The sequence below is a fragment of the Macrotis lagotis genome, chromosome 3, assembly GCF_037893015.1.
Source record: "Macrotis lagotis isolate mMagLag1 chromosome 3, bilby.v1.9.chrom.fasta, whole genome shotgun sequence".
NCBI lineage: Eukaryota > Metazoa > Chordata > Mammalia > Peramelemorphia > Peramelidae > Macrotis > Macrotis lagotis.
Genome location: NC_133660.1, coordinates 161,438,690 through 161,465,913, shown reverse-complemented (window position 1 = coordinate 161,465,913; position 27,224 = coordinate 161,438,690). Strand labels below are relative to the sequence as shown.

At 35.2% G+C, this 27,224-nt stretch overlaps 2 protein-coding genes across 4 annotated transcripts in view; one reads left to right on the top strand and one right to left on the bottom strand.

The window, feature by feature from the left end:
- LOC141517907 (uncharacterized) overlaps positions 1-26,672 on the top strand; it is a 30,127-nt gene extending 3,455 nt beyond the window's left edge. Inside the window, exons 2-6 of one of the 2 annotated variants that reach the window (XM_074229369.1) lie at positions 2,566-3,006; positions 10,555-10,626; positions 16,436-16,837; positions 18,198-18,260; positions 23,231-26,670. In XM_074229369.1, coding sequence (XP_074085470.1) covers positions 2,566-3,006; positions 10,555-10,626; positions 16,436-16,837; positions 18,198-18,260; positions 23,231-23,424 — 1,172 coding nt within the window. In that variant the 3' untranslated portion in view covers positions 23,425-26,670. Of the gene's footprint in view, positions 1-2,565; positions 3,007-10,554; positions 10,627-16,435; positions 16,838-18,197; positions 18,261-23,230 lie in introns of both variants that reach the window. The other variant, XM_074229370.1, reaches the window with a different exon arrangement.
- Positions 1-27,182, bottom strand: part of PPAT (phosphoribosyl pyrophosphate amidotransferase) — a 45,974-nt gene extending 18,792 nt beyond the window's left edge. The window contains exon 1 of one of the 2 annotated variants that reach the window (XM_074229372.1): positions 26,946-27,182. In XM_074229372.1, the coding sequence (XP_074085473.1) occupies positions 26,946-27,073 (128 nt within the window). In that variant the 5' untranslated portion in view covers positions 27,074-27,182. Of the gene's footprint in view, positions 1-4,349; positions 6,186-26,945 lie in introns of those variants that run through there. The other variant, XM_074229373.1, reaches the window with a different exon arrangement.
- Positions 27,183-27,224: the final 42 nt, after the last annotated feature.

Here is a 27,224-nt window from a genome sequence, read left to right as displayed (position 1 = left end):
GATGAGGCAAGAAGTGTATACAAACACTGAAAGAAGTACTTTTTACTTTAAACTAAAAATCTGAGTATGTAATAAGAGAAATATATTCCAAGGAGTATCAAATTATACCTCATGTATTTATTTCTAAAAGGTTGCCTAAGTTGGTTCAGAATTTTTGGTGGCACTCAAAAAATATTAAATTAAATAACCAACACTTTTCCTAGTTCTAAAATCCTTAGTTGTAAATTCCCTAAATTCTAACTGCAATAAATAATGACTATAATATTGCATTTATCATTTAGTAATTAATAGAAAGGTAATTAACCACCAAAATTTTCCTACCTTCTATAAAATGCTGTCTGCTCTTATAAACCTCTTAGTTCATACTAAGCACTCAATGATATCAAATACTGTATCTCTATATTATAATTATATTCAACTGGAGATACTTACTTCCCAACAAAATAAATAATGAAACCAAACAATCATTCAATAATTAAAACTTTTTCCAGCAACCTAGCAATCAAAAAAATGATAATTGCATAATAGCTATACTACATATATAATTCAAATATGTGGTGAAACAAATCAGTGAAAAACTATTGCCTCACTCTTTAGTACCAAGACATACTAGCTAGTCATATAACCTCTCGTGCTCTAGTAACACTAAGACAAAGTTGCAGAGTTAGTGATGATTTGCATTAACTAAAGGATTTCCTCACTAGCACCCTCCACCAATCAAATCACTGGCCCAGGAAGAAACAAACCTAAAACACCAAATACCTCACTGAATTTATGATTCAACTTCATATGCCAATTTAAAGAAACCCCTACAACTACTTGGTCCTTTATTTTTTATTTATTTTTTCTGTCAATTTTCTTTGATATAGCCATTAACTTCCTTGATAACTGAATAATTCACATCTGTACCAAACTTTATAAAAATCCATTAACATAAAAATGAAAATTAGGTCACTATTACAAAAACAAGAGTTCCTTTAAAAAACAGAAACCCTTAAGGCATTTAAAAGTTTGCATACTTTTCCAAAATTTATATATTGTATGAATCAAGATAGAGAAAGCTGACCCTAAACTGTGGAAAGCCTGAATACACTACAGGACTGGGATCTTTCCTTTGCATTGGAGGGCTAGTCCCAACTGCACAGGATAGCACTATACATGAAATTAAAATGTTGATAGGAGGCAACTAATAAATTTCTCAATTTAAATATTAAATAACTAATCATAATTTAATTAAATTTGCTATACTATACTATACTATACTATACTATACTGTTATATTTGTAAAACATCTCTTTAAAAATTTATGACATAATTGCTATTAAACCTAGCCCAAATCACTAACATCTACTTTCATCAATATCTGGTCAGATATAATACATTTAAAAGTACTACTACTACTTCTGCCAAATGGAAACTTTGTGCTTCCTTCAGGTAAAATACCAGTTGTACTAGACGATGGTGAGAACAATCCAAAGGATCCTTTACTTTTTATTTCTCATGTCAGACCAATGGGACTAGGTATAGTATGATGGAGCAAAAAAAAAAAAAAAAAAAAAAAAAAAAAAGATCAATGGTAAAGTGAGACAGTTTAAGTTTGAAAATGAAAATGAAAATGGAATAAAAGTGAAGGTATTTCTAATCAGGAATAGGAAAAATAACTCTTCTCTTTCCAGTACTAAGGTTAAAAGTAGAAAGAATTCTTCTTCTCTGTAATATAACAGCTAAAGATATCTAGGGTTGTGATGCTGCCCTATGCTCCCTCTTCATTTATCTCAAATAGAAAAAAAGGACATTCCAAAACAAATGATTACTTTAACCTTAATTCATAATCATCTGGAATTTAAGTCATTCTTTAAATAACAATAACTTGGGTCGGCTAGGTGGAGCTAGTGGATAGAGCACCAGCCCTGGAGTCAGGAGTCCCTGGGTTCAAATCCAGCCTCAGACACTTAATAATTACCTAGCTGTGTGGCTTTGGGCAACAACTTAACCCCATTGCCTTGGAAAAACAAAATAAAACAATAAAAAAAAAAAGTAACAATAACTTTTCAAGCCATTTTTTGCACAAGCAAGGGGAGGAAAGAGGGGGAAAGGATTCAAATCCACTTTATAGCATTCTAGGAATTAAGAGCCTAAATTTCTCCACCAAGAGAACAGGTATCAGGTCAGTATGTCCTTTCCATGGCTTTCCAAAGGTGCAAAAACCTGGAAAGAGAATGTCAGAAGAAATAGGTTATAAGAATTAGGTTTAGTAAACTACTTCCTTAAGCAAATGTAAATATTTACCTATAAATAACATATGATACAAAGATGTATATTCATTTTTTCCAGAAAGACAATGAGTTTCAACAAAAGAAGAGACTTAAGATGGTAAAGATGAAAATCTGGGATAAAAAAATTCAAGTTTGTTAATAAATTCATACAGTGATATGAAAATGAACAATTTTGCCAGTTACTTAACCCTTATTAGTTTTGGGGAAAATGTAATTAAGTTATTATACTTCCAAATAAAAATATCTTCCTTACTGAATATTTTCTTTCTTCCCCCCTTTTTGCTCCCAGCTAATACAGGTAAACCAACATCAATACTGGATTCTCCTAATAAGCCAACATTTATTCCAAGTGTCTCAAATGAAGGAGGAAAACACTGGACTATAAATGAAGTCAGGGCTCTAATAGGCATTTGGTCAGACAAAAACATTCAAAAACAACTGGAGGGAACTATGAGAAATAAAAGAATATTCGAACAAATTGCTGCCAAACTTCAGAAATTTGGAATAGAGAGAGACTGGAAACAGTGTAGAACAAAATATAAAAATCTGAAACACGAGTACAAGATTGTAAAAAATTCTCAAGACTTGGGCACAACTAAAAGTATGAAATTTTTCACTGAGTTGGATGCTATTCTGGGACATATTACAGAACAATCACAAAAACTAGAAAATAATGGAGGACAAAGACCTACAAAACAAAGAGATATAAAAATGGAAATGAACAACAGAGGTAGGTATTAAAGTGTGCAAATATTTTATTTTAAACCAGTGAAAATCATAAAATGTGTTTACAGAAACAATTAGTGAAATAATCAGATTCTGTGAATGGTAAAGATAGGTAAGACAAGATAGATAAAATTGATTTGGAAATGGAGAATTCTTATAAGCAAAATGTTAAAATACAAAAGTATCTGGGCAAAGTAGATTCATACCAAACAAGGGGGAAAGTTGTTGAACACCCAGGGAAGCATGATGTGACAGAAACAGCATCGATGTGGAACTGCTGCTGCTAGAGACTAGAATTTCCTTTCCTATAATATATGACTTAAAAGAATCATCTAATTTCTTTAAGGGTCAGCTTTCCTCATCTACAAAACAAAAACAATACTCTGCAATGAGGTGTTTTATAGTGTCTTTCTGACAAATAAAAAAAAATCCGAGATTCATAATAGGCTAAATGACTTGCCCAAAGTCATTCAGTTTTGTATTGGTTTTGGTATAGAAATGTTAATCTACTAAGTTAGGTGCTCTTTCCATTGTACCGATACCTATATTGAAGTCTAAAAAAAAAAATCATCTTTAAGCTTCCATTATCAAAATCCTATGATTCTATGTGCCTAGGTCTAAGTTGGGCAAGGTAGAAACTAAGAAAAGGGTATGAGAAGAATTTGGGAAATAATTTCTTATGAGGTCAAAATAAATGAATTACAAGTAACTAAAGTTGTTGAAAATTATGGTATGTGGAAAGGAATACCTTATGCTTCAAAACGAAGAGAAGAGTTGTGTACCTTTGATGAGTTTTGAGTCAAGTAACACTGAAATATAAGCAAACATTCCTGTCAACCTTCTGATAGGAGTGAAGATAAAGAATGAAACTTATTTTGGACATGGACAACATGAGATTTTATTTTGCTTGACAGGTTACAAGATTGTTTTTCTATTTAGATATTTAAAAAAAAAATCTATAAGGTGATATTCCCTCCTCTTCCAAAGGAATACTAACTCAAATAATTAAAGAGTAATAACCACAACATTTCATATTAAACATATTCTAAAGGGAAAAACTGAGACTTAGAAAAACATCGTTCTTTAAAAATGCACAAACATATATAAATATCATGTTAATAAAGTCACAGATGTAGCAGCAAGAAATCTGAAGACCTTGAAGAAACATCTGTAAAAGGAAATCATGATGAAGGGAAAAGGTTTTTTCCTCTTTATAATTTATAGACATTTTTAAAGCAAAACAAAACTTAAAAGAATATGACAAGGAAAGTGTTCATAAATTCATGTTGGATAACCAATCTAAATTCAACCCTCTCATTTAATATCTAAGGCAACTGAGTGACTTACCAAAGGTTACCTATATCAAAATCTGCAGAGGTGGATAGTCTCTGACTACAAAATCACCATCTGCTTCTCTTCAGATGCTTCATCACGACTACAAATGTACAAATAGAAAAGGGTTATCAGCTTGTAGATCTATTTTAGAAATAAGTTTTGGCAAATCTGTAGTTAGATCATTGGATTTGTTATCAGAAGACGTAGGTTAAAACCCTAGTTCTACTGCTTAACGTTTTACCTTAACTATCTCTTAACCTAGAGGGTCCCCAGTATATGTATAAAATGAGCATAGTATGGCTTTTAAAAACCTTTTCTGGTATAACTATAAACACAGAATCCTGTGAATTGTGCCTACAATCTCAGGATATAGATGGGAGAAAAAAAATACATGATATTTTACCTTTCTGACAGTCAACAAATTCAACAACCTGGAACGAAGTTCCAAACTCACAACCCTCAAAAAGTCTCTAAGAAATTATCTGCCAAAAACATTTATAGAAGGCAATGAACATTTTTTTAAAGGAAAAAAATTTGAAGATACTAAACAGCTTGTTTTATCTAGTTTTCCCTGATCATCTTCTAACATGTTGTCTAACACAGAGTAAGCATTTCATGTCTGGCCTATGTCTATTTAAACATACCAAACTAAAAAGCTAATTGGATAATAATGCTTATGCTTACATTTATCTATACCATTACTTTAACATATATCACTGAATTTGATAATCACAAAAAAAAAATCCTAAATTGTACGTGACTTATTCCCATTTTAAAAGTAAAGAAACTAAGGCAAAGAGAATTCAAGTAACTGGTTCAAGATTCCATGATTTAATAAGCAGAAGCAAGACTCTGAGTCTTCTGGCTCCACCTTTCAGGGTTCTTGCCCTGAAAATAGGATTTTACTTAAACAATAGTTCCTCTATATTTTACTTTCCTAGAACAAGTATCTCATGTCAATTCAATAAACATACTATACACCTACAGTATGCACATCAAATGTAGCAACATTGTACCTCCAAGTTTCAAGAATTTTAGTCCTATTCCCCAAGACAGCATGGATTTCTTCTATAACTTGCCATCTAGTAACTTTCTACCCTAATCAAAAATCTTACATTGAACTTCCAAATTATATAGCCTCAAAAGAAATAAGTATCATGCATGGACTTTATGGATCATTGGTCATCGAACCACTGTCACATGAGTTTTAAGGAATTTTTTTATTTTAATAAATGAATAATTTAAAAATAAACAAGAGCAGGCAACTAATTCCAAACCGTTCAAATGAAGTAATGACTTATTCCTAAAATTCTAATCCTTCCACTAGCGACATGGAAGAAATTTACCACAATCACTTGGAATAAAGAATGCCATTTACGTGATTAAATCCTCAATCTCCCTTCTCTTATTACTACTTCATTTAAAAAAAAAAAAAGAAAAACAGCCAAATTATCCAATGGTCAAGTAAGACTATTTTACAGTTGATGCTTTACTTGATATGTAGTACACTTATTTTTCCATTTTATCTCCCAGTATAAGTAGGACGGAAGCAAACCATCCAAGCAGAAAAACGGGATAGAAAAGAATGCCCACTAATATATAGACACATCTAACAACCCATCTTCTGTCCCAGTCAAAGGACAGAAAGAAAAAACTAACAGAACTCCCCTCTACTATCAGGAACATTTTTCTCATGTAGCAGTTCTATTCTGGCAAGTTTCTATTGAGCAATCTAATTTGAAAGATAGTTCAACTCTTGTATGAAACAGACATTACTTCAGGAAGAGCAGAAAATGAACATATTTAGATAAACTAAATTTTCAGTCATTAAAACAGAACTTTTTAATAATCTGTAAACTTTTTAAAAAGTTTTGAAAATTATGTCAAAATTACTTATTTCCTTGGTAACATTCTGTATTTTATTTTAAGTATTTAAAGAGGTATCCTTAAACTTCACAAAATTACAAAGCAGTCTAGGAGATATTAAAAATTAAGACCTTAAAAAAAGAACAGATCATATTTTAAAGTCTTAAGTTTCTCCAGCTTTTAAAAGATTTTTCAAAATGGAAATCTCTTATCAGTTTAGAATATTCCTTAGAATATTTTAAGAGATGGCAAGCTAGGGGTGGCTAGGTGGTACAGTGGATAGAGCACTGGCCTTGGAGTCAGGAGTACCTGAGTTCAAATCCAGCCTCAGACACTTAATAATCACCTAGCTGTGTGGCCTTGGGCAAGCCACTTAACCCCATTGCCTTGCTAAAGTCTAAAAAAAAGCAAACAAAAAAAAAAAACAAGAGATGGCAAGCTGAAGGCACTAAAGTTTCAATGTCACTGGAAACTTGTCTAAATTTTTTTTAAAAATCAGTTATGCAAAATTTATTGATTATTTAATAAGAATCAACTATTTTTACAGTCTCTAGTATCAAAATAACAGCCTACAAATTAATCTCATGCCTGAAATTTTTACATATATTTCTATTCTACATTTATACAAAATAGTTTTAATCGAGGTGATCATTAATTAAACAATACATATTAAGCTACATTTGGAATAGAAAGAACTAATTGTTACAACATATTCTGAAAACACTAATTTTATTTTTATCTAATTCAAAATACAGATAAGGAAGTTGAAACAGTTGAAGGTCCAAGAATTATACATATAAAAAGAGAAAGTTTAGACACAGTTAAGTTCAGAAATCTAATGACAGGCAAGAATTGTTGAAACATTTTTAAAATGGTTACAAACCAAAATTATTAATAAAGTCACTTAAACTTTGCAATTTTTTCATCCTTAAGTTTGTCTCTCTCTTGACATTTACCTTTTCTGCTCCTTCAGCCATAAGTAGGAGATATTCTGCTCATCTGCTTTGTATTAGTCTTTCAGTATTTCTTCCTACTTTTTGATTAAAATATCTTACTATCCTTTTACATAAGTGAACCAAAATCTATTCAGCCATTCTCATTAAGGTTGCTTCTAACTTTTTACAATTACAAATAATTCTGCTATGAAAATACATGAGGAAATAGTTCATTGGTTATTGCTTTATTTCATCGTAATTTTCAGTGGATGCTTTTAAAGCTGGAAATGTTCAGATAAAGGGTATCTTTGTTTTTTCTAATTTTTACTAGATTATTCTCCAGAAAGATTCCAGAATGAAGGGGAATGAGTATATATATATATACAATGCTAGATAGTCAATGAATGAAAATGCTTTGCAAAACATATAGATAAGGCTTTTCACCTGACTAGATTCTTTGGAATGTTCTGGACTAATCTCTAAATGAAGCCACTGCCATATTAATTTCAATGATAGAACTTCTCTCCAGGGTAAGTACATTGATAAATACTGAGATGAGCTTTGAGGCTAAATCACTGATCACATCTTTAATTCTCCCCCCCCCACCAGGGATTTTATCAAGAATACAAAAATATGTTTCACATTTAAATTCTTTATTACATTTCCCACATTTACAATTTCTCTTCACACATTCTCCAGTGTTCAAACTTGAGTTATCTTTCCATTAATCAAATATATATAGTGTTTCTTTTCCCTTTGCTGTCTCTCACATGTAGAGGAATATGAAGTAAATGCTTATTTCTTTTCTGCATCATTCACATTTATAGAGTTTCTCCCTAATATAAGTGCTAGGAAGTACAAGAAAGTTGACATTTTCAAGAAAATTCTGTGCATAGCTTATATGGATATGGTCTTAGAAGAATCCTTAGAAGAAATAAAAAAGTTCAGAAGAGGAGTGGCACAAGAGTGGGAAGCAACATCAAAGATGTCATCAAAAAGGGAATTTTTTTAATGAAATAAAAATGGTCACCAAAAATGAGTTGATCACATGGTGAAATCAAGTAATAACTGATTTTAAAAAAAAAGCCCTGAAAAACATGGAAAAGAATAGCAAAGAATAGGCAGGCATGGATAGCTTGTGATTTGAATTATTGTATCAAATATCTACATTGATGAAACTTCAGATTCATTGTAATATCATTTCCAAATAATCACTTCTTCATTCATTTTGATTTTCCCAGGTATGGCTTTTAGAGATTTTTAGTTGTGTATTGTTGCTAACAAATTATTTCAGATCATTTATCTTTTTTAATTTTATTTAAGATGATGGGGTTAAGTGACTTACCCAAGGTCACACAGCTAGGTAATTAAGTGTCTGAGGCCAAATTTGAACTCAGGTCCTCCTGACTCCAGGGCTGGTGCTCTATCCAATGCGCTACCTAGCTGCCCCATCATTCATTTTCTATTGGTACTAAAAAAAGAAATATGAGATGGCCTACTGCCCTCTTAGATCTTGTTTTTTCTTGAAAATTAATGTTACTGCTTTAAAATAAAATCATCTATTTGCTAGAATACAATTCTAATTTCCTCATTTTAGATGTCTGTAAATTCTATTCATTAATATTTTTCTTTGTAGTTTTTAAATGTATTTTTAAATGTATTTTGACCCTTAAATATTTTTGATAAATTCAACTTTTTCTCTAATATTTACACAACTGTTTCCTTTGTCTATATGGTTCGGCATAGCTGAGTAGAAACCTAAAACTGAAGTCAGAAAGACATGGAATCAGGTCTTGGATTTGGCACATTACAACTAAGTGATTATAGAAAAGTTATTTAACCTTTCAGTGCCATAAGCACCCCTAAAAATCTACAAAATACTTTATTTAAAAAATATAATAGAAAAGCTATACCTTTCAGCTCCAGGTCAAGTGAGGCAGGGAAGAGGAAGCCCCAAGAGTCAGTCTTAAAGATTAAGAGTAGAGAAGAGATTGAAGACCCTCCAGGAATTCCCCAGTTCCTGGGAATGAAGAAGATGGTGAGTATGGTTCAGTGGAGGTGCCAGGAGACAAAAGGCTAAGAAGCAGCAACTCAGTCTGGGGATCAGCAACTAAGACAGGATGTCAGATGGGAAATGGTCTATTTCTTCAACCCAGAAATTGGAGGAGGTAGGGGTGAAAAGATATTACAAGGAATACATTATCAGTGCAAGATGAGAGATTGCATAATCTTCCCTTTTCCTGATTTTCCCAGGTTTTTCTACTTTTTGGGTTTAAAAAAGGAATTACAAATATTTTTTAATCAGTAAGGATTTTAATGAAGTTGCACTATGAGCTTCTCATCTCACTTTTTTTTTTAAATTTTTGCAAGGCAATGGGGTTAAGTGGCTTGCCCAAGGCCACACAGCTAGGTAATTATTAAGTGTCTGAGGCCAGATTTGCACTCAGGTACTTCTGACTCAAGGGACCAGTGCTCTATTCACTTAGCCACCTAGCCGCCTCACCTCACAGACTTTCTTAAAGTATTGTTTTTCATCAAAATGCCTAGATACCAAATTATAATGGAAATGAGAAGCCAATTTCCTTTTAAAGATGTTGCTATCATTTTTGCCCTTCTGACTAGGTCAAAGAACTGCACCTTTGCCCCCTAGCAAGGACTCAGCAGATCTCTGACCCCAGACACAAGACAAGCCTCTAACAGCAGAACAATAGATCCTTGCCCAATTCAAAAAGAAGTCTTTGAACTACTGTACTCATCAACATGTCCTTAATGACCTCATCTTTGCTCCTAGAGCCTTATCTATGTATCCCTAATTACCTCCTCTCTTTCTGAGCTAGCCTAACATCAACACTGATCCCTATCTACCATCAGAGACCCATGTATTCAACCCTCTCCCATCCCCACAGTTCAAGCCTCCTTATTGCAGGTCATGCTTTCAAAGTGTAGCCTTGCTAATTCTTAGCCTTTAGTATTTTCTTAAGTAATTCCCACAGCTTTCCTAAGAAATCTAGCCCAGCTACAACAACCATGCAGCTGTCCTTAATTTCTCTCTCAGTGCTACTTCCTAGATAAGCCCTGACCTCAACCTCCCCACCCCCACCTGCTGTCGATCACCTTGCCCCTGTCTCTCATTTCTAAGCTGCTATTTCTCCCCTTAGGAAGTCTGGCCAGCAAATAGTCATATCCCAAACTCTTTCCTAAATCCCCATTATTGTTTCATTCCTTCACTTTGTCACCTTAGCAAAGGAAACCTTTTTTGTCCCTAAACACTAGAGGGGTCCTTTCAGGAAATTTGTTCACATCCTCAAATCCTAAACTGAGCCACTCCAATATTATTCCATCATCATTTCCATTAATTTGAGGGGGATATTTGGATTCTGAATGGAGAAAATGAAATACTGTTTGTTTTCTTGCAGATGAAGACTCCGTAAGTTCTACATCAGAAGATCTGAGTAACCTCAGACAGACAGAGGATGCAAACGGGCCAGGTAATTCATTAAATTATTAGCAATATCTTGGCAATGGGAAAGGTGATCCTATTCAATCAGTTAATAAACATTTATCAAGCACCTACTAAGCACCAGGCACACTGTGCTAAGGGCTGAGGATTCAAAGAAAGGATCTAACAAATGATGAAAGACAGAGAGAGAAGGTACTAGAATTATGAAGGTGAGTAAAGCTTTCTACAAAAGATGGGACTTTAGTTGGGACTTAAAGGAGGGAAGGGGGCAGCTAAGTGAAGTGGATAGAGTACTAACCCTGGAGTCAGGAGCACCTGAGTTCAAATCCGACCTCAGACACTTAATAATTACCTAGTTGTGTGGCCTTGGTAAAGCTACTTAACCCCATTGCTTTGCAAAAATAAATAAATAAATAAAATAAAATAAAATAAAAAGGAGGGAAGGAGAGCACTCCAGGGATAGGGGAGCCAGACAAGAATGCCCTAGTCAGGAGGCTGGTCACCAAATCAGAACAAGAGAATGTCAATGTTCTGAATGTCAAATACTCTTATGTTTGATCCTGGAGGCAATACAGGAAGTCAAAGGAATTTTTAGAGTAGAGGAATGAGCTGCACTTCAGGAAAATTACTTTATGGCTAAACAGAGGATGGATTAGAGTGGGGAGACTATCACCATGTGAAGGTCTGTTGTAGAGTGGTGGTGAGGATCAGATGAAAAGAAGAGATGTTGAGGAGGCTGAAATCAACAAGAACTTGGATATGGAAGAGATGGTGAGAAGGTCCACAACTCTTCGGGTGAGAGTATGAAGGGAGCAGAGTTAGGAGAAGTGGGAGAGAATTTATGAGGCAAAGATGATGACATATTCCAATAAGGAGGAAGGGGATAAATGCTCTATTGTAACTAAAAATGTTTACTAAAATACACTCTAATTGGGGCAGAAACACTGGCATATGCACTAGTATATGCAACCTTTTCAAATGAATTTAATCAAATTCAACTTATAACCAGAGCTAAGTGTAATAAAACATTTAACTTGGTTTAGAACTTCCTTGGGACAAAAGAAGTGTTTAGATATTACAGTTTAGAAATCCTGATTTAAATACAAAATAAACTGGTGATTTGTAATGCCAGAATTAAACAGACTTTGTCTTAGAAGAACAAAGAAATGTAGGGTAATTTAGTTCAATCCCTAAGAAGTTAAGTAACTTAAGTTCTAAAATAATGAATAAAAATCTCTTTCTATTGAATCACATTTCTTCATTTATTAAAGAAACACTTTCATTGTATATGAGAGAATGCTTCTAGGAAACCAGTGATAGAAAAAGGGGTAAATATTATCACCATTAGGTGATAAAAGAACTCTTTTAAGTAATTCCATAATATGCTTATACTACTAGTTTCTTAGTATTAAATATATCATGAGAAAAATAAAACTGAACTCAAGAGTCAGCAACAAGTGAGCAGCAAAGGCTTAGGCAACTCAATCTTTCTTGGTCTGATTTTTCATCTATAAAATAAAGAAGTTGAATGACATGTTCTTTAAAGTCTCTTTCCATACTTAAAATTCAATGACTCCAAATGAGTAAAAATGCTTTGCAATATAGTAAAGGATCATTCAAATATCTATAAAAATGGATGATAAATGAAAACAAGATGTTTCTCTAATTTTGCACTGAAAATGTAAAAAGAAAATTTTAGCTCGTTTTACCCCTTCAAACTTCTATCAAATTAAAAGTATACAGTTTAAAAATATCCTTATTCCCTGCCATATTTAAGATTTTTGGAAAGTGAGAGACGTGATATTTGATAAGAAACCAATGTAGGACAAAGAAATGCCATATTACAGCATCAGTCACATGGACTTCAAGAAGTCTTACTAATTACTTGCAATAACTCCAACTTAGACTTACCCTTTAAGATTTATAAGGCAAGATAGGCAGTGTTGAAGCTAATATTCAATTTTTTTGGATGAGAAAAATAGAGATACCTGCAAGCAACTACCTCATAGGGTTGCCTAAGAACTGAATGAGATTTCTCATATATATAGGATTTAGAAAACCTTAAAACAAAACATGAAAGTAATTAAAAAAACAGAATTTCAGACTTGGAAGGGATTTCAGTGGCCTTCTGATCACAAAATCATAGTCCAATCCATGTGTTAAAAATAGCCCTCCTTGGGGTGGCTAGGTGGCACCGTGGATAGAGCACAGGCCCTGGAGTCAGGAGTACCTGAGTTCAAATCAGACCTCAGACACTTAATACTTACCTAACTGTGTGGCCTTGGGCAAGCCACTTAAACCCCACTGCCTTGCAAAAAAAAAAAAAAACAAAACTTAAAAAAGTCCTCCTACATTCCTGACAAATAGCTATCCAGCCTTTCTAAAAAAAACAAAAACATCCAAAGGTATTCAAAGGTGAAAGGTAACCCACCACCTCTAGAGGCAACCAAATTCTACTTTGGACATGGAAATTTTTCCATTCTTCAAGTGTAAATGAATAATTTTATCCTCTGGGGACAAAGAGAACAAGTTTAATAGCTCTGCCAAAAGTCAGCTCTTAAACTACTGGAAAATAGCTAATAAGGTTTCCTCCAGTCTTTTTTTCTGGAGGCTAAACAGCTCCTGTTATAACTGGTTTCCTGGTACAAATATCCGAGCTGACCTTCTCTGGACACTCTCCAGCTGGTCAATATTTTTCCTGACGTGAAGAACTTAGGGCAGAGTACAGGGACTCAAGGCTTTACTTCCAAAAACTATGCCCTTCTTATTAAACCCTTGAGCACATAAATCACAGTAATGACTCACTGAATTTGCAGTCCAATAAACCCCCCAGGGCTTTTTCCAGAAAACTTAGGTCTTCTCCATTTGTTTTTGTGAAGTCAATTTTTGCCCAGAGATACAAACCTACTCTTACCATATTCAATTTTCTTATTAGATAACAGTTTATGATCAAATCAAATTTTACATCTAGACTTTGTCAGATGGGGAGTAGATATTTTCATGTCATCTGCAAGTTTGATAAGAATATCATTAACGTCTATGTCTTTATCAAGTCAATAATGTTAAATTTTTTTTAGGGTTTTTTTTTTTTGCAAGGCAATGGGGTTAAGTGGCTTGCCCAAGGCCACACAGCTAGGTAATTATTAAGTGTCTGAGGTCAGATTTGAACTCAGGTACTCCTGACTCCAGGGCCAGTGCTCTATCCACTGTACCACCTAGCCACCCCATCATTCACTTTCTATTGGTATTAAAAATGCAAAAGAAATGTGAGATTGATAAATTTAGAGAATCCACCCTAAAGATCATGTGGACTATTTGTGACTGACTTTCCATCCTCATGTTGCTCACATTATAATTTTGGTCCTCTTCAAGAACAAAGAAAAATACCCAACTAACCTACCAGATAGCTGAAGATGGAAATTAAGTATGCTTAAAGTCATTTTTTTTAAATCAAACGTCGATTTTCAAATGTTCCTCCTAGAAATCTGTTTCAAAACTACTTCCTTTTTCATTTGCAAGGATGCAGATCATCACCTTCATCTTCTCCGACAGCTAGAGAGCACAGTATACAGTGTTAGAATTGATGAGGAAGATCTGAATTGAAACCCTGCCTCAGATAGAAGCTGCCTGATCCCTGGATAAATTAATTCACTTAAGCTCAGTCTCAGTTTCCTCACTTAAAAAAAAAGATGATAAGCGGAGTGCAAGCCTCACAAAATTGTTTTAAAGATTAAATGAGATAATATATGAAGTCTTGTGCAAATCTTTAAGTCCAATATAAATTGTTAATTTGTTTTTCTTCCTCCACTCTTCCCTCACTAAGTATTTATCAGGTGTCTAAGTAATTTGGGTCATTGTACTAGGCCCCCCCTTGCCTTCTCCAAATCAGAATATTTTCATCTCAGAATTCTAAATGTCCTAACATTGACTTGTTTCTTTTAGACCAATTAAGTAGAAAATGTCTGCTGCTAGATATGAAGAGTTTTATGTGGTCAGAGTTTAATGGAGTCACAAGGTTATATAGATCAAAATTTGAAAAGGAACCTATAGTCCAAGAACCTAGTCCAAGTCTTTCATTTTACAAATGAAAAAACAGCCCTAGACAGGGCCAAGAAACATGGCTGAGGTCAAAGATAGTCATTAGAACAACCAAGATTTAAAAACTCAGCTCCCCAGAAGCCAAAATAATCCAGTGAATATAAGAAAAATGAATGAACCATCCTCCCTAGTCTGTCTCAGCATTTTCACACATATCTGGGTCAAAATATTTTATCTGACTAAAGAACTGTAGATACAGAGAAGCAGATCTTAGAAGGCATTCTAACAATTTAAAACTATCCAACAATGGAATAAGACACCTAAAAGTGTTAGGCTTTATGCACCAAGTCTTTACTAGTCTTTAAGATTCTTAATCCCAGCTCTAGCAGTAACTCTGGGATCAGAGATATTGAGAATTTTTTTCTACATCTCTTCTGTAGAAAGGAAGGGTTTGAATAGATGATTTATCTGTAACATCATGACCCATTCTCTAATGGCAGAAGTGTTATTACATAAGAAATTTAGCTAACAGGTGAAATTAGATGATTAGGATCTAGAGATTTTTGTTACAAGCTCAATGTCTACAATAAATATCTTTCCAAAAAGAATTCTATTTTACTGAAAGGTACCGAGATCTCAAAAAAGAACTCACTTATATTCAAAAAAAATTTTTTTTAAAGTACTATCTTTGGAAAGCTCACAACATAACTTTGTTCTTATAGATTTTATTTTGAGTTTTACAATTTTTCCCCTGATCTTACTTCCTTCCCCCCACCCCCCAAAGAAGGCAATTTGTCAGGATTTACATTGTTTCCATGGTATACATTGATCCAAATTGAATGTGGTGAGAGAGAAATCATATCCTTAAGGAGAAAACAAAGTATAAGAGATAGCAAGATCACGCAATTTTTTTTCCTCTAAATTAAAGGTAATGGTCCTTGGTCTTTGTTCAAACTCCAGTTCTTTCTCTGGATATAGATGGAATTTCCCATTGCAGACAGTCCCAAATTGTCTCTGATTGTTGCACTGATGGAACGAGTAAGTCCATCACAGTTGATCATCACCCCCATGTTACTGTTAGGGTGTACAGTGTTTTTCTGGTTCTGCTCCTCTCACTCAGCATCAGTTCATGCAAATCCTTCCAGACTTCCCTGAATTCCCATCCCTCCAGGTTTCTGATAGAACAATAGTGTTCCATGATATACATATAGCACAGTTTGTTTAGCCATTCCCCAATTGAAGGACATTTACTTGATTTCCAATTCTCTGCCACCACAAACAGGGCTGCTATGAATATTTTTGTACATGTGATGTTTTTATCCTTTTCATCATCTCTTCAGGGGATAGACCCAATAGTGGTATTGCTGGATCAAAGGGTATGCACATTTTTATTGCCCTTTGGGCGTAATAACATAACTTTTTAAAAGGTGCAAAGCTAATTTTGAAACAGGTTTATATCAGTTCACACATTCTAGAATACTGGCTTGAGGGTTGAATGATAATTTTAATCAGTTCAAATTGTTTTTAGAAGTATTACTGAGTCTAATTTGATCTTGATTTTATCAAATATCTGAGTGCCTACTATACATAATATACTGTTTAGTATTAATATATTATCACTATTAATTAATATTATATAAAGTAACAATAAAATAATAGTAAGATTAGTATATGTTTAGTGTAAGAGTTCTTATGGTAAGACAAGGACCTCATATTGTAGGGAGTCAAATAAAATTTGAGATGCATTTCTATTTCTTTTTAAGGATATTATCAATCATTTATCTTTCCTTGATTTACAGATAACCATATCTCTTTGGAAGATGCTCATAATCATTTCAAGATCATCACAATAAGTGATGCTGAGACTGGAAAGCACTGGTGTGACAATGAAGTCAGAGCACTGATACATATATGGTCAGATAAAAAAATAAGGCAAATGCTGGAAGGGGCAACAAGAAACAAAGAAATATTTGAAGAAATTGCTAGAAGATTATCACAGTTTGGAATAGACAGAGATTGGAAGCAGTGTCGTACAAAATATAAAAATTTAAAATATGAATATAGAGTGCTACAAAAGAAAATTAATTACCTTGGTGATAACCCTGGAAGGAAAATGAGATTTTATGAAGAAATTGATTGCATCCTAAGAAAACAGTCGCTTGGAACACACAGCTGGAAAAACAACTCTAACAGTATATCAGGTACTAAAATGTTGGTGACTTACCCCCTCTTAGTTTTTTTTAGGAACTCTACTCTCTTACCCTAATAAGGAATAAATTTGTCACTTTCAATTATTTTATGTTTTAAAAAGATTTAATAATTAGTTTTGAATTTATCTGAATCAACTTCAACCTCCACTTCCTAACCTTTGGCCTAGACCTTTTTGAAAGTAGTCATCTCTGTTCCATGGTCCTATTTTATTTATAGTGGAAATATATGAAATTAAGTGACAAAAACATAGGCAATAATCCCTAATAGTCCCTAAAGTAAATTAACAGAAAATGAAGGCTAACTAGTAGCAAAAAAAGTTTTTTGATTAGTATTTCCAAGGGTTCTCAATGCTACTGAGTTTCTAATAGTATCAAATGTCCTCTTAGCTGATTTAAACAATTCACCTTAACACTTTGTACTCTTTGGTGCTCTTCACTCCTCCTACACCCATTTTTGTGTATATTAAACAGTTTCCCCTCTTATTTCTTATCTCTCCTTTCCCTTTCCTAAATCCAAATTGGGAGCCACACCTTTACCCGTAGGTACCCTAAGGAATGCAAGTTTTGAAGGCTGAAACCTCAAAGACACCTAGTTTCATTACCTTAAATTCACAGTACTCTGGCTCTCAGAGTCAGATTGGTGAACAATATAGGTCCTAGGCCAAGTCCCATTTGGGGCTTGTGTAAATAGCATTTTTTTGTTTTTGTTAAAGACGCCTTTTTTTTTTTTTGCTTCACTTAAGTCTTACTAGCCTAAATCATAGAATGGGTGTTGCCTCAGTCAAACAGCTACGTGGGAAAGACCCTAATTGGAAACAGTCAAGATCTCCCATTGCCTCCAGGGCCACCTCCAGGGCCCTCTCCAGGTGTCCAGATCCTTATCTGACCACTAGACTAGGCTTCAGAGGAGAAAGTGAGGCTGGTGACTACCCTCTTACACTTAAATCCATTTCACTTTTGTATTACCATGGCATCACCTCCCTGATAACATGGTCCCCCTTACAGAAAGGACAAACGTAAACAACAATCCCTCTCACTTCAAAATGCTGATATATGTGTACCAGCTATGTGTATAAATTCTGCATTCATTCTTTTGTATGTATGCCCACATACATAATATAAATGAGAAAATATTTTGGGACATCTTAGTTTTCTGGAACGGTTACCCTTCAAAAAAATTACTTTGTGCTGATTTATAAGTTTGAGACAAAGTGGTCCCAGGCACATTCCCTAATCCTTCATTTGTAATCATTAAAAAGTGAGCTTGAAGACAAAAGTATTCTGAAGAATCTGTCATAAATCACTTATTTCTCTCTCTCTTCCCTTCCTCACCCTGCTCTTCTTTTAAAAGAATCAGCTGAAAGTCATGTCAAGAATGGAGGTTCTTTGAAAAAGAGAAAAGCATATGAAGATGGTAAGATATTTAGAAACATCAAGATTTAAATGTATATTTTAAATTCAAGCACAGCAATTCCCAATGTTTTTGTCTTTTATAACTAAAATGCTTACTTAAGGTCCTTGAAAAATTAAACTAAATATTACTTCCAAATTGGTGAAAAGCAATGGCTACTGCTGAGAGAAATTCATTAATAATTAGAGTAATGTCTATGAGAACTTTTCCAGACCCCAAAAGACAAATAACTTTCTCTAAGGTTAACAGTCTCTTATCAAAATAATTGGAATTAAAATGAGATGACACTAACATGACATGAAATCACAGAGATGTGAGGAAAAATCACAAGCTACACAGTTTAAAATCTACTAGGCCTGCTCGTTTAAAAAAAAAAATTGGAACCGTAAGAGTTCATCCTCAAAACAACAAATTCCAGTTGTGCACTACACCCCTTTAGGACCTGGGAGAGATTTTCAGATTGAGAGAGAGAGAGAGACCGACACCAATAAGGCTGAACATAACAGACAAATGACCCAAAATCCAAAAATTCTAAAGTGAAATATGACAGATGTTTGTCACAGATCTTTTTCATTGAAAGCAGGATCTTGCAGTATGCCATCTGTTCTCCAGTCAGTGGACCTTTAAATAGAATCTAAACTAGGACTAGTTTAACTTAAAGTAATTTAAGTTTAACTAAGAACAGCATTTTTAAAATACAGCATTGCTATCTTATTATCAACTCATACCAATATTTTACACTGTTGTCTCAGAACAAGTCATCTGCTACAGTTTTCATAAACACATTACACTATTACTACTACTACTACTCTTGTGAATACATCTTTCAAGGAATTATTTCCTTCTCTTGGCTTATATTTACTTTAACAGAAAAAAAACTAGAATCTACAAATCAAGTCAACATAAGTCTTGATCAATAGGTGTATCAATGCAAAAATGAGCACAAAGGATGGCATAAAATATATTAAGGGCTAAAAAAAAGTAAGGTTGGTGGCATGAAGTTAGGCAGAGAAGACTGGCACCTGGGTATGATTATTCTTCAGGCAGAATCGGAAGGCATTGTACATGGAAACAGTATAAGCTCACACACGAAAATCAAGTTGCCTTATTTTGAAAGGCCAAAATATTATCCCTGAACAGTGAAAAATCAAGACCAAATTAGAAGATAAAAGACTTTTGGGGGAACCCTTGTACACACTAATTCAGCCTTTTCCCTAAGAATGGTGGCAGCTGATTTTGTTTAATTTTATTTTTCTTTGTAATAGGGAGGATAGATCAGGAAATGAACGCAGTGTAAAAAAACAAAAAAGTCATCAATAAAGTTTTTTAAATGCTAAGCAAGACAGAGGAGCTCAGCTTGACAAAACAGCAAAAAAAGAAAAATCTGCAAAAAGCTTATATGATCCCCAATTGAACCTTATCATTCCAAGAGCAAGCATAAATTCAACTACAAGAAAAATAGATGAAAAACAGAAAAGATTTTTGACCATTTCTATAATTATCTGTTTTCTTCATTAATGACAACAGTCATCATCACATTTTGAATCCAATATTTCATGTGTCTTGTAAGAATTGAAAACAGCTCATAAGAAACTGAGACTGAAGAACAATTGAATTGCATACTGATTAGTGCAATATTAAAAAAAAAAATTTCAATGTGCCTGAAAGAGCATGAAAACACAAACTGATTAGGATTAAGCTTACTGACTAATTAGCAGAGGGGAAATCATAGAGAACCTTTTTAAAGTATGCTGCTTATAAGTGGCTATGTGATCATGAGCAAATCTCTCCAATTAGAATGTATACTCCCTGAGGTCAAGGACTGTTTTTTGCCTTTCTTTTATAGTGTCTGGCACAAAAATAAATTTAGAGCTAGCTAAATCTCTCCATTTCAGTTTCCTCCTCTAACAAATGGGAATAATTATATCTCTAGTACCTGTTTTACAGGACTGTTGATACACAATGGAAAATATGTTATCAAGTGCCTACAAACTTATAGAATACTGCATATTTCATTAAGGTTTTTATCAGATTTATTAGTGTTTCAGAGGGAACACCCAGCAAAAAAAAAAACCCTTTTTTTAAGGGTTTTTTTTTTTTGGCAAGGCAATGGGGTTAAGAGGCTTGCCCAAGACCACACAGCTAGGTAATTATTAAGTGTCTGAGACTGGATTTGAACTCAGGTACTCCTGACTCCAGGGCTGGTGCTCTATCCACTGCACCACTAGCCGCCCCCCAAAACCCCCTCTTTAAACATACATTCCACACTAACTGATTTTCAACTTGAGACTTAGTCTTAATCCTTATATTCAGGGTCATCCCTAATGCTCTTGATCTATACAATCTATATGATCTATACCTGGTAACTTAGCACAGCACCTCCTCACTCAAATTCAATCCATGAGCTTGTCATGCACAACACTTACTGGGTGTTATGATACTCTTTGAGAAGGAATAACAAACAACATCCTCTTATTAACCCAATCAACTCTGTAAGGGACTAGCCCAGTCACTGTCAGAAGTGAGACTTGAATCCAGTTCTTAGTAACTCCTCAAACCAGCTCTCTCACTTTTATATCTGCTGCTTCTCAGCATGCTCATCTTTAAAATAGCAATGATATCTATATCTCACAGGAATATTGTGAAATTCAAAAAACCTTAAGTGTTATTACATATAAATATTCACTATTTATATACCATCAGTCACCCCACAAAATGAGATCAGGAGGTTATACTTAATGAATATGATAGAGAACAATTTTCTTACAGATGGCATTTTCAGTCAGCTTAAAAGTAGATAAACTGTTTCCCAATTTTTATTAATTAGAACAAAGAATTTTACCCCCCAAAACAAAATGTATCTAGTTGTTTTGCAAAGATGTTTACATCTTTGAAAGATATAGCCAAATGAGTAACTTTTGTTTAAGAACCCTGATTATCAATATCAATACTTCAAGGATCTGTAATTTTGTCATTGTTGGTAATCCACCACTGTCATAGATCACACTCTCTACAACTAGATGGATGGTCTTCAAGATGCTTTAGCCATTAATCAAGGCTATTGAAGGAGACCCAAGCTGTCCTAAGACAATGTCTGTACTGTCATTCATCAGTCCTGTAACTGAAGCCTTTTCATCTTGGTGTAATGTACTGGAGCTTGCAGTCTTCTGGTATAGGCTGAGAAGGAACAAAATCAGCTTCCCTCAATAGATAGAATATGAGGAAAATGTTAGCAGAAGAGCAGTATATCAAGGAAGGTATGAAATAACCATGTAATAAGCAACATTTGGCAAGTCCTCTGTGGATGATTTATGAACAAATGTCACATGGATTAAGAATTGAATTGTCAGGAAGAGCAGCAATGTTGATGACAAGTACCAATATTGATGGACCTTTTGAAATATACTTATCTAACTTAACCAAGAATACATTGAGTAAAACAAGGTTTACCTGAAGGCTCTTCTTAGTTGTTTCTATAATTGGCTATATATCACAATGCACTTAGAAGAATAAATTTTTTAATGAAATGGGGAAAAGCAAGATCATAATCCATAATGGAGAATTATTCAAAAATCATTCCAAAAGGCACATTTAATCAACCATTTATCCATACTTTCTCACTTCCCTTAAATCTGACTCTAAATACAATTGCCAGGAGACAAACTGGAAGGCAAAAAGTAGGTAGTGCCATGAAAGGATTCACTAGGGATGACTATTCCCAAAGAAACAAAACTCAAAGCTAAGGGATGTTAGCAATTCTAAAGCAGGTGCTGCCATTCCAAGAGATCCTAGGTCTTTCTTCCTCTTTGATGGCAAGTGATTAGCAGTTGTTGGGATGATGAGGAAGAAGGGCCTCTTTTCCACAAGGATTTCTTTCTTCCATAATTAAGTTACTCAAACTGAACTGGACAGAAGTATTAACCTCTTCCAGTCTCTGTACTACCTTTCTTACACTGGTCGATACAAATATCAAACCACTGAAGACCTACTTAGAAATTAAAACAAGTGTATTTTAATAAGGAATATAATAGCAGAAATAGAAATAGAACAAGCTAGAAAAGTTTTACAGTTAAAATATGTTGTAGTATAGCAACAAACAGTATTAAAAATTTGTTTTTAGAAACTACCTATTTTATTACAGAGAACATCTGTTTAATATAAATATTAAAAAAAAATTGCCCTTACAGACTATGATGGATATAGGTAAACCTCCTGATTAAACTTAAAAGACCTATATAGATAAATCAGGATTTGTTTTCTTAATTCAACCTATGACTTCAATGGTTTAGGGAATTCTGGGTCATTAACTCAATTTATAAGCTATAAATTAGGAGGTCATTGAGAAGTTAAGAAAAACTAGTCCAGAGTCCCACATCGACATGCAGAATTTGAACTCAGTTCTTCTTAGTTCTTTATTACTATGGTTCTCAATTCACTATGAGATACTTTTCAGATGGCTATTGTTGTTCAGTACATAAAGACTCTACAAAACAAATAAAAAATGCTTTCACAGTCCTACCCCTAGATCTAGTAATACCTTAAACCTCTTGCTTTCTAACATAATGAACACAAGGCAGAGCATAAACATCAAGAAGGTAACAACTCTAAAAACATTTAGCAGGCCTGGGTTCAAATCACAGCTCTAACACCATCTATGGAAGCTTTGTCAAACTAGTTCAGTTCCCTAGACCTTATTTACTAATCTGTAAAATAAGGAGACTGGACTAAGATTAAAAATTTCAGTCTCAAATAGAAGCATTTATTGACTCAAAAAAACCCCACCAAAATTATCTGTTATATTTTTATTTATTTTTGTCAAACATTTCCCAATTACATTTTAATCTGATTTGGCAGCATTGCGTTTTGCAGGCTTCTGCTGGCCATGATACAGGAAACTCCTTTCTAATTCTAAAATTTTTATGATTCTAGATCTTACAGGCCCTTGTGATAATTATGCTATGTTCTGCCTCTAGAACTGATTCCTCCGCCTCTAAAAAGGAGTGCTTCTGATACCACCATACATCAGTTCCACCAAAATACAACAGAACAAAAAGATTCAACAGATAACCTCTGCAGACAGGAAACAAAGCATATCAACCTTCCACAGTCAGCCAGTCAGGTAAGCTTCCTAAATTTTTATCACATGGAAGACTATTTTTGTGCATAATTAATTCATCAGCCAAATTTTCAGTCTTCCCATGGGTTCTCCATTACTTAGCAGATATAGATGAAATTCATTACCTAAAGAATTATTACACTATACTCAAAGACATAATTTCTAAAATTTCTCAAGCATATTTTGGTCCTATCAAACCACTTCTATAAATACCATCTTCAGTCTGGGTATTATTCTCTTTCATGAAGGATAATGACAAACTGAAGCATCTGCAGATTCGAATGATCAGAACAATAAGGACTAGAGAACGTGGCATCTAAAGATCTGAGTGGCATCTAAAGATCTGGAGACTGAAGGAACTGGAGCTGTTTAGCTTAGAGAAGAAAAAACTTAGGATATCACAACTGTCCTTCAAGTATTTAAGGTTTAACATGTAGGAGGTTTAGTCTTGTTCACTGGTCAAAGAGGATAGAATTAAAAGTGATAGTAAAAACCACTAAGGCAGATTTAGACTTAAAGGAAGTATTTCTATCACTCAGAATGAACTCCCCCTCTCTCTAAGGGGAGATTTTTCCTCAGTGGAAGTCTTCAAGGAGAGACTATATGGATACTTACAAAGATGCTACAGAGATTTCTTTATAGTTAGAGAGGGCACTAGGTAGGCTTTAAATTTCCTTCCAACTGAGATTCTAGAATAGAGAATTGCAAAATTTGAAAGTTGCTGCTTCATTAAAGAGTCATTTTTTTAAGGCTAAGGCCTAATACAGAGTAGCTGATGCTAATTAAAATATTTTCAAACTGGGGCGGCTAGGTGGCGTAGTGGATAAAGCACCGGCCCTGGAGTCAGGAGTACGGGGGTTCAAGTCCGGTCTCAGACACTTAATAATTACCTAGCTGTGTGGCCTTGGGCAAGCCATTTAACCCTGTTTGCCTTGCAAAAACCTAAAAAAAAAAAAAAATTTCCAAACTGAACTTCCCTAAGCTAAGGATCCATTGATGGTTGCCAATTGCTGACTTTATGTCCGGAACAATAGAATTTGCTCTTCCTCAAGGGGTGGAGAATCTAAACTTAAGTAAATAATCTAAAACTACTTTATATGAACTAAATCTTGAAATCTGAGGATTCCTTTTATCAAATCAATCAGGAAACATTTACCTAAGTGCCTATATGCAAAGCTTTGTACCAGGTGATACTAAGAAAAAAATTCAAAACAGTCCCAGCCCTTAATAAAAAAACAGGAGCTTAAATTTCAGTGGGAGAGATTACAGGTATCCACTTAAGTAAACACACAATAAAAAAAAGGTAATTTGGGGGAGGAAGCACTAATAGGGTTCCCCCCAAAGGTATTCATTTTGGAGGCAGGATTCCTAAAAGCCTTCAATAGTCTAAGCATCCATAAAATGATCCAGTAATTTATTTTGAAATATTTGGTCTGATCTAGACCAAAAAACTTGCAAGGGGTGGGAGGAAGAAAATCCATTTTGTTCACAAATCTCTTTGCACACCATTATACAAGGGGATGTTTAATGTTGCTCTAAAGCTATTTTTTTTTTAAAAAAAGACCCTGCCTGGAAAAAAAAAGGATATCTCTTTTATATTATAAAATATCAGTCTACAGCTTCCTTGACAAGAAGCCAAACTACCCAACAAATCTGCAAGTGGACAGAATGTCTGCTAAAAATAAGTGCAAAATAAATGGTCCTACCATGTATTAAGTAACCAAGAGAAAACTCAATTTGCTCTAATATGAATTTTCTTTATTACCATTAGAAATTCTGGCGTTCTCCCTGAACCTTGAGGTTTGAAATTCAGGAACAGAATTCTTGAGCTCAGTTGCCTAGAACATACCCAAAATCTAAGATGCAAGACAGAACCAAGTACATTACTATGAAAGCTTTGATAATTTTGCCCTTCATTTCCCCTAATTTATGAAGGAAATAAGCAATCAAACCTTTAAATTTTTATACCACAGATGAGGAAATAAAAAGAATCTTCAGAACAATACAACAGAACTTGTATAAGTTTACAGAAAGACACAGAAATCCAGCTGTCTCTGGCCGTTGTTGACATGAATGGGACCTCATTGGAAAAAAATAAGTGCAGTGCTAAAAGGGTTTCTAAATGCACCTTATTAGAACTAGGGGAGTGAAATCTCTAGTCCAATCAAAATCAGTTCTTCAAAAGAGAGGCGAACTTTTCTTCTAAATGCCCTTTGCTAGTTCAGGTTAACATAGGCTTAAGCAAGTTAATGGTTCCCTGTTTTCACTTGGGAATTCATAAACAAGCAAATGCATTTCCATTAATTCTGAAAACTGCTAACTTCTGACACAAGTCTCTGCTAACAAAAACATGTAGTCTGAGTCTGATAGGTTCCAACTTTTAAAACCCAGTTTCATCTAGTTCTAGTCTAGCATGTGATGGAATCACATTTTTATTTCCTGTTGGTTTTGCATCTAATTCTCTATTTGGCAAGGAATTCTTCGCAATATGAAACGAATAGGTAAATGTAAGGCTTTGTCATACTCTGAAGCTATCAAAGTACCTTTGGCTAAGACTTTTTTTTTTAGACCTACCTACATAAAACTAAACAATTGGTGTGTACAGATTTATTCTTAAAAGGAGTTTTACTAATTCCTCAGTACATTTATGGATCTAGTAATGAAGTGGGGGAAGAAGAAAAGGTTAAAGGGAGGAAGTTTGTGCAGCAGGATTAACCTTTGTTTACCCACTCATAAAACATGATGTTGAAAAGCAAAGCTTCTATTGTCTTTTCATACAATATTCTTGTTATCCTCCAAGAGTATGGAGTCTTCCTGAAGTGCTCTTATAAATCAAATGTAGGCAGTAACCATAAAACAATTTCCTAAAATGGATACTGTAGATCCATTCTGTCATTATAACAGGTATTGTGCCAATTAATATCAATTTGGGCAAAGTGAAGAGAAAATGAAGATTTTCACTAAATCCCTTCCTTCCCTTCTGAGATATCATTTTGGGAGGAAGGAGAGGAATTGTATCCATGTTTAGCCGCAAAGTTAAAATGTATCAGCAAAAGTAGAAATGGGAGATAATGTCATAATCCTGTATTGAGAGAAAAAAAAACTCAAGAAAAGGATCCTTAATTTTTTCTTTCCCAGTAGGTGGCATAGCGTTATTCAGAAACACTTAAAATGCAAAACTTACTTTACTGTCCCGACGTAAGGTCGAGTCTTTCGATTAAGGCTAAACTAGCGGCCAAGCCGGGCCGGGTGGGCCCCAGCTCGTGGGCCGGTCCCGCCGCGCCCGGTGCGCCCCGTCCTGTGCCTGCCCGGGCAGCCCCCAAAGTGCGGGCGCCCGGCCCAGGCCGAGGCCGAGGGGTGCAGGGCCGGGCTGCCAAGGGGCAACGGTGCAACGCCGCCCTCGCCCCCCGCGTCTCGTCCCTCCTGAGCCGTGCCGCCAAGGCGGCCCCCGACCTCCATCTTGCACCCGGGCTGGGCGCCGTCCGGGCTCGGGGCGAGCACGCGGCGCCGGGCACGGGCCGCGTGGAGGCCCCCCAGGGCGGGTGGGGGAGGGGCCGGGGCCGCGCGCTTACCGGTGCTGGAGCCCCACGAGCCCCAGCGTGATGACATGGGGCACGTCCAGCTGCGTGGGCCACTCGCCCGAGGAGATGCAGCCGAACACGCCGCACTCCTCGCGGACGCCGCTCTCCTCCAGCTCCATCGCGCCGCCGCGGAGCACGTGGACGGGCCGGGGCCGCGGGCTGGGCGCCCTCCTCCGCCGCCGCTGCGCTCCCGGCTCCGCGGCACGTGGCTCCGCCGGGCCCGCTCGCGCCTGCTCCACCCGAGCCGGAGGCGGCGGCTGCTGGACTAGC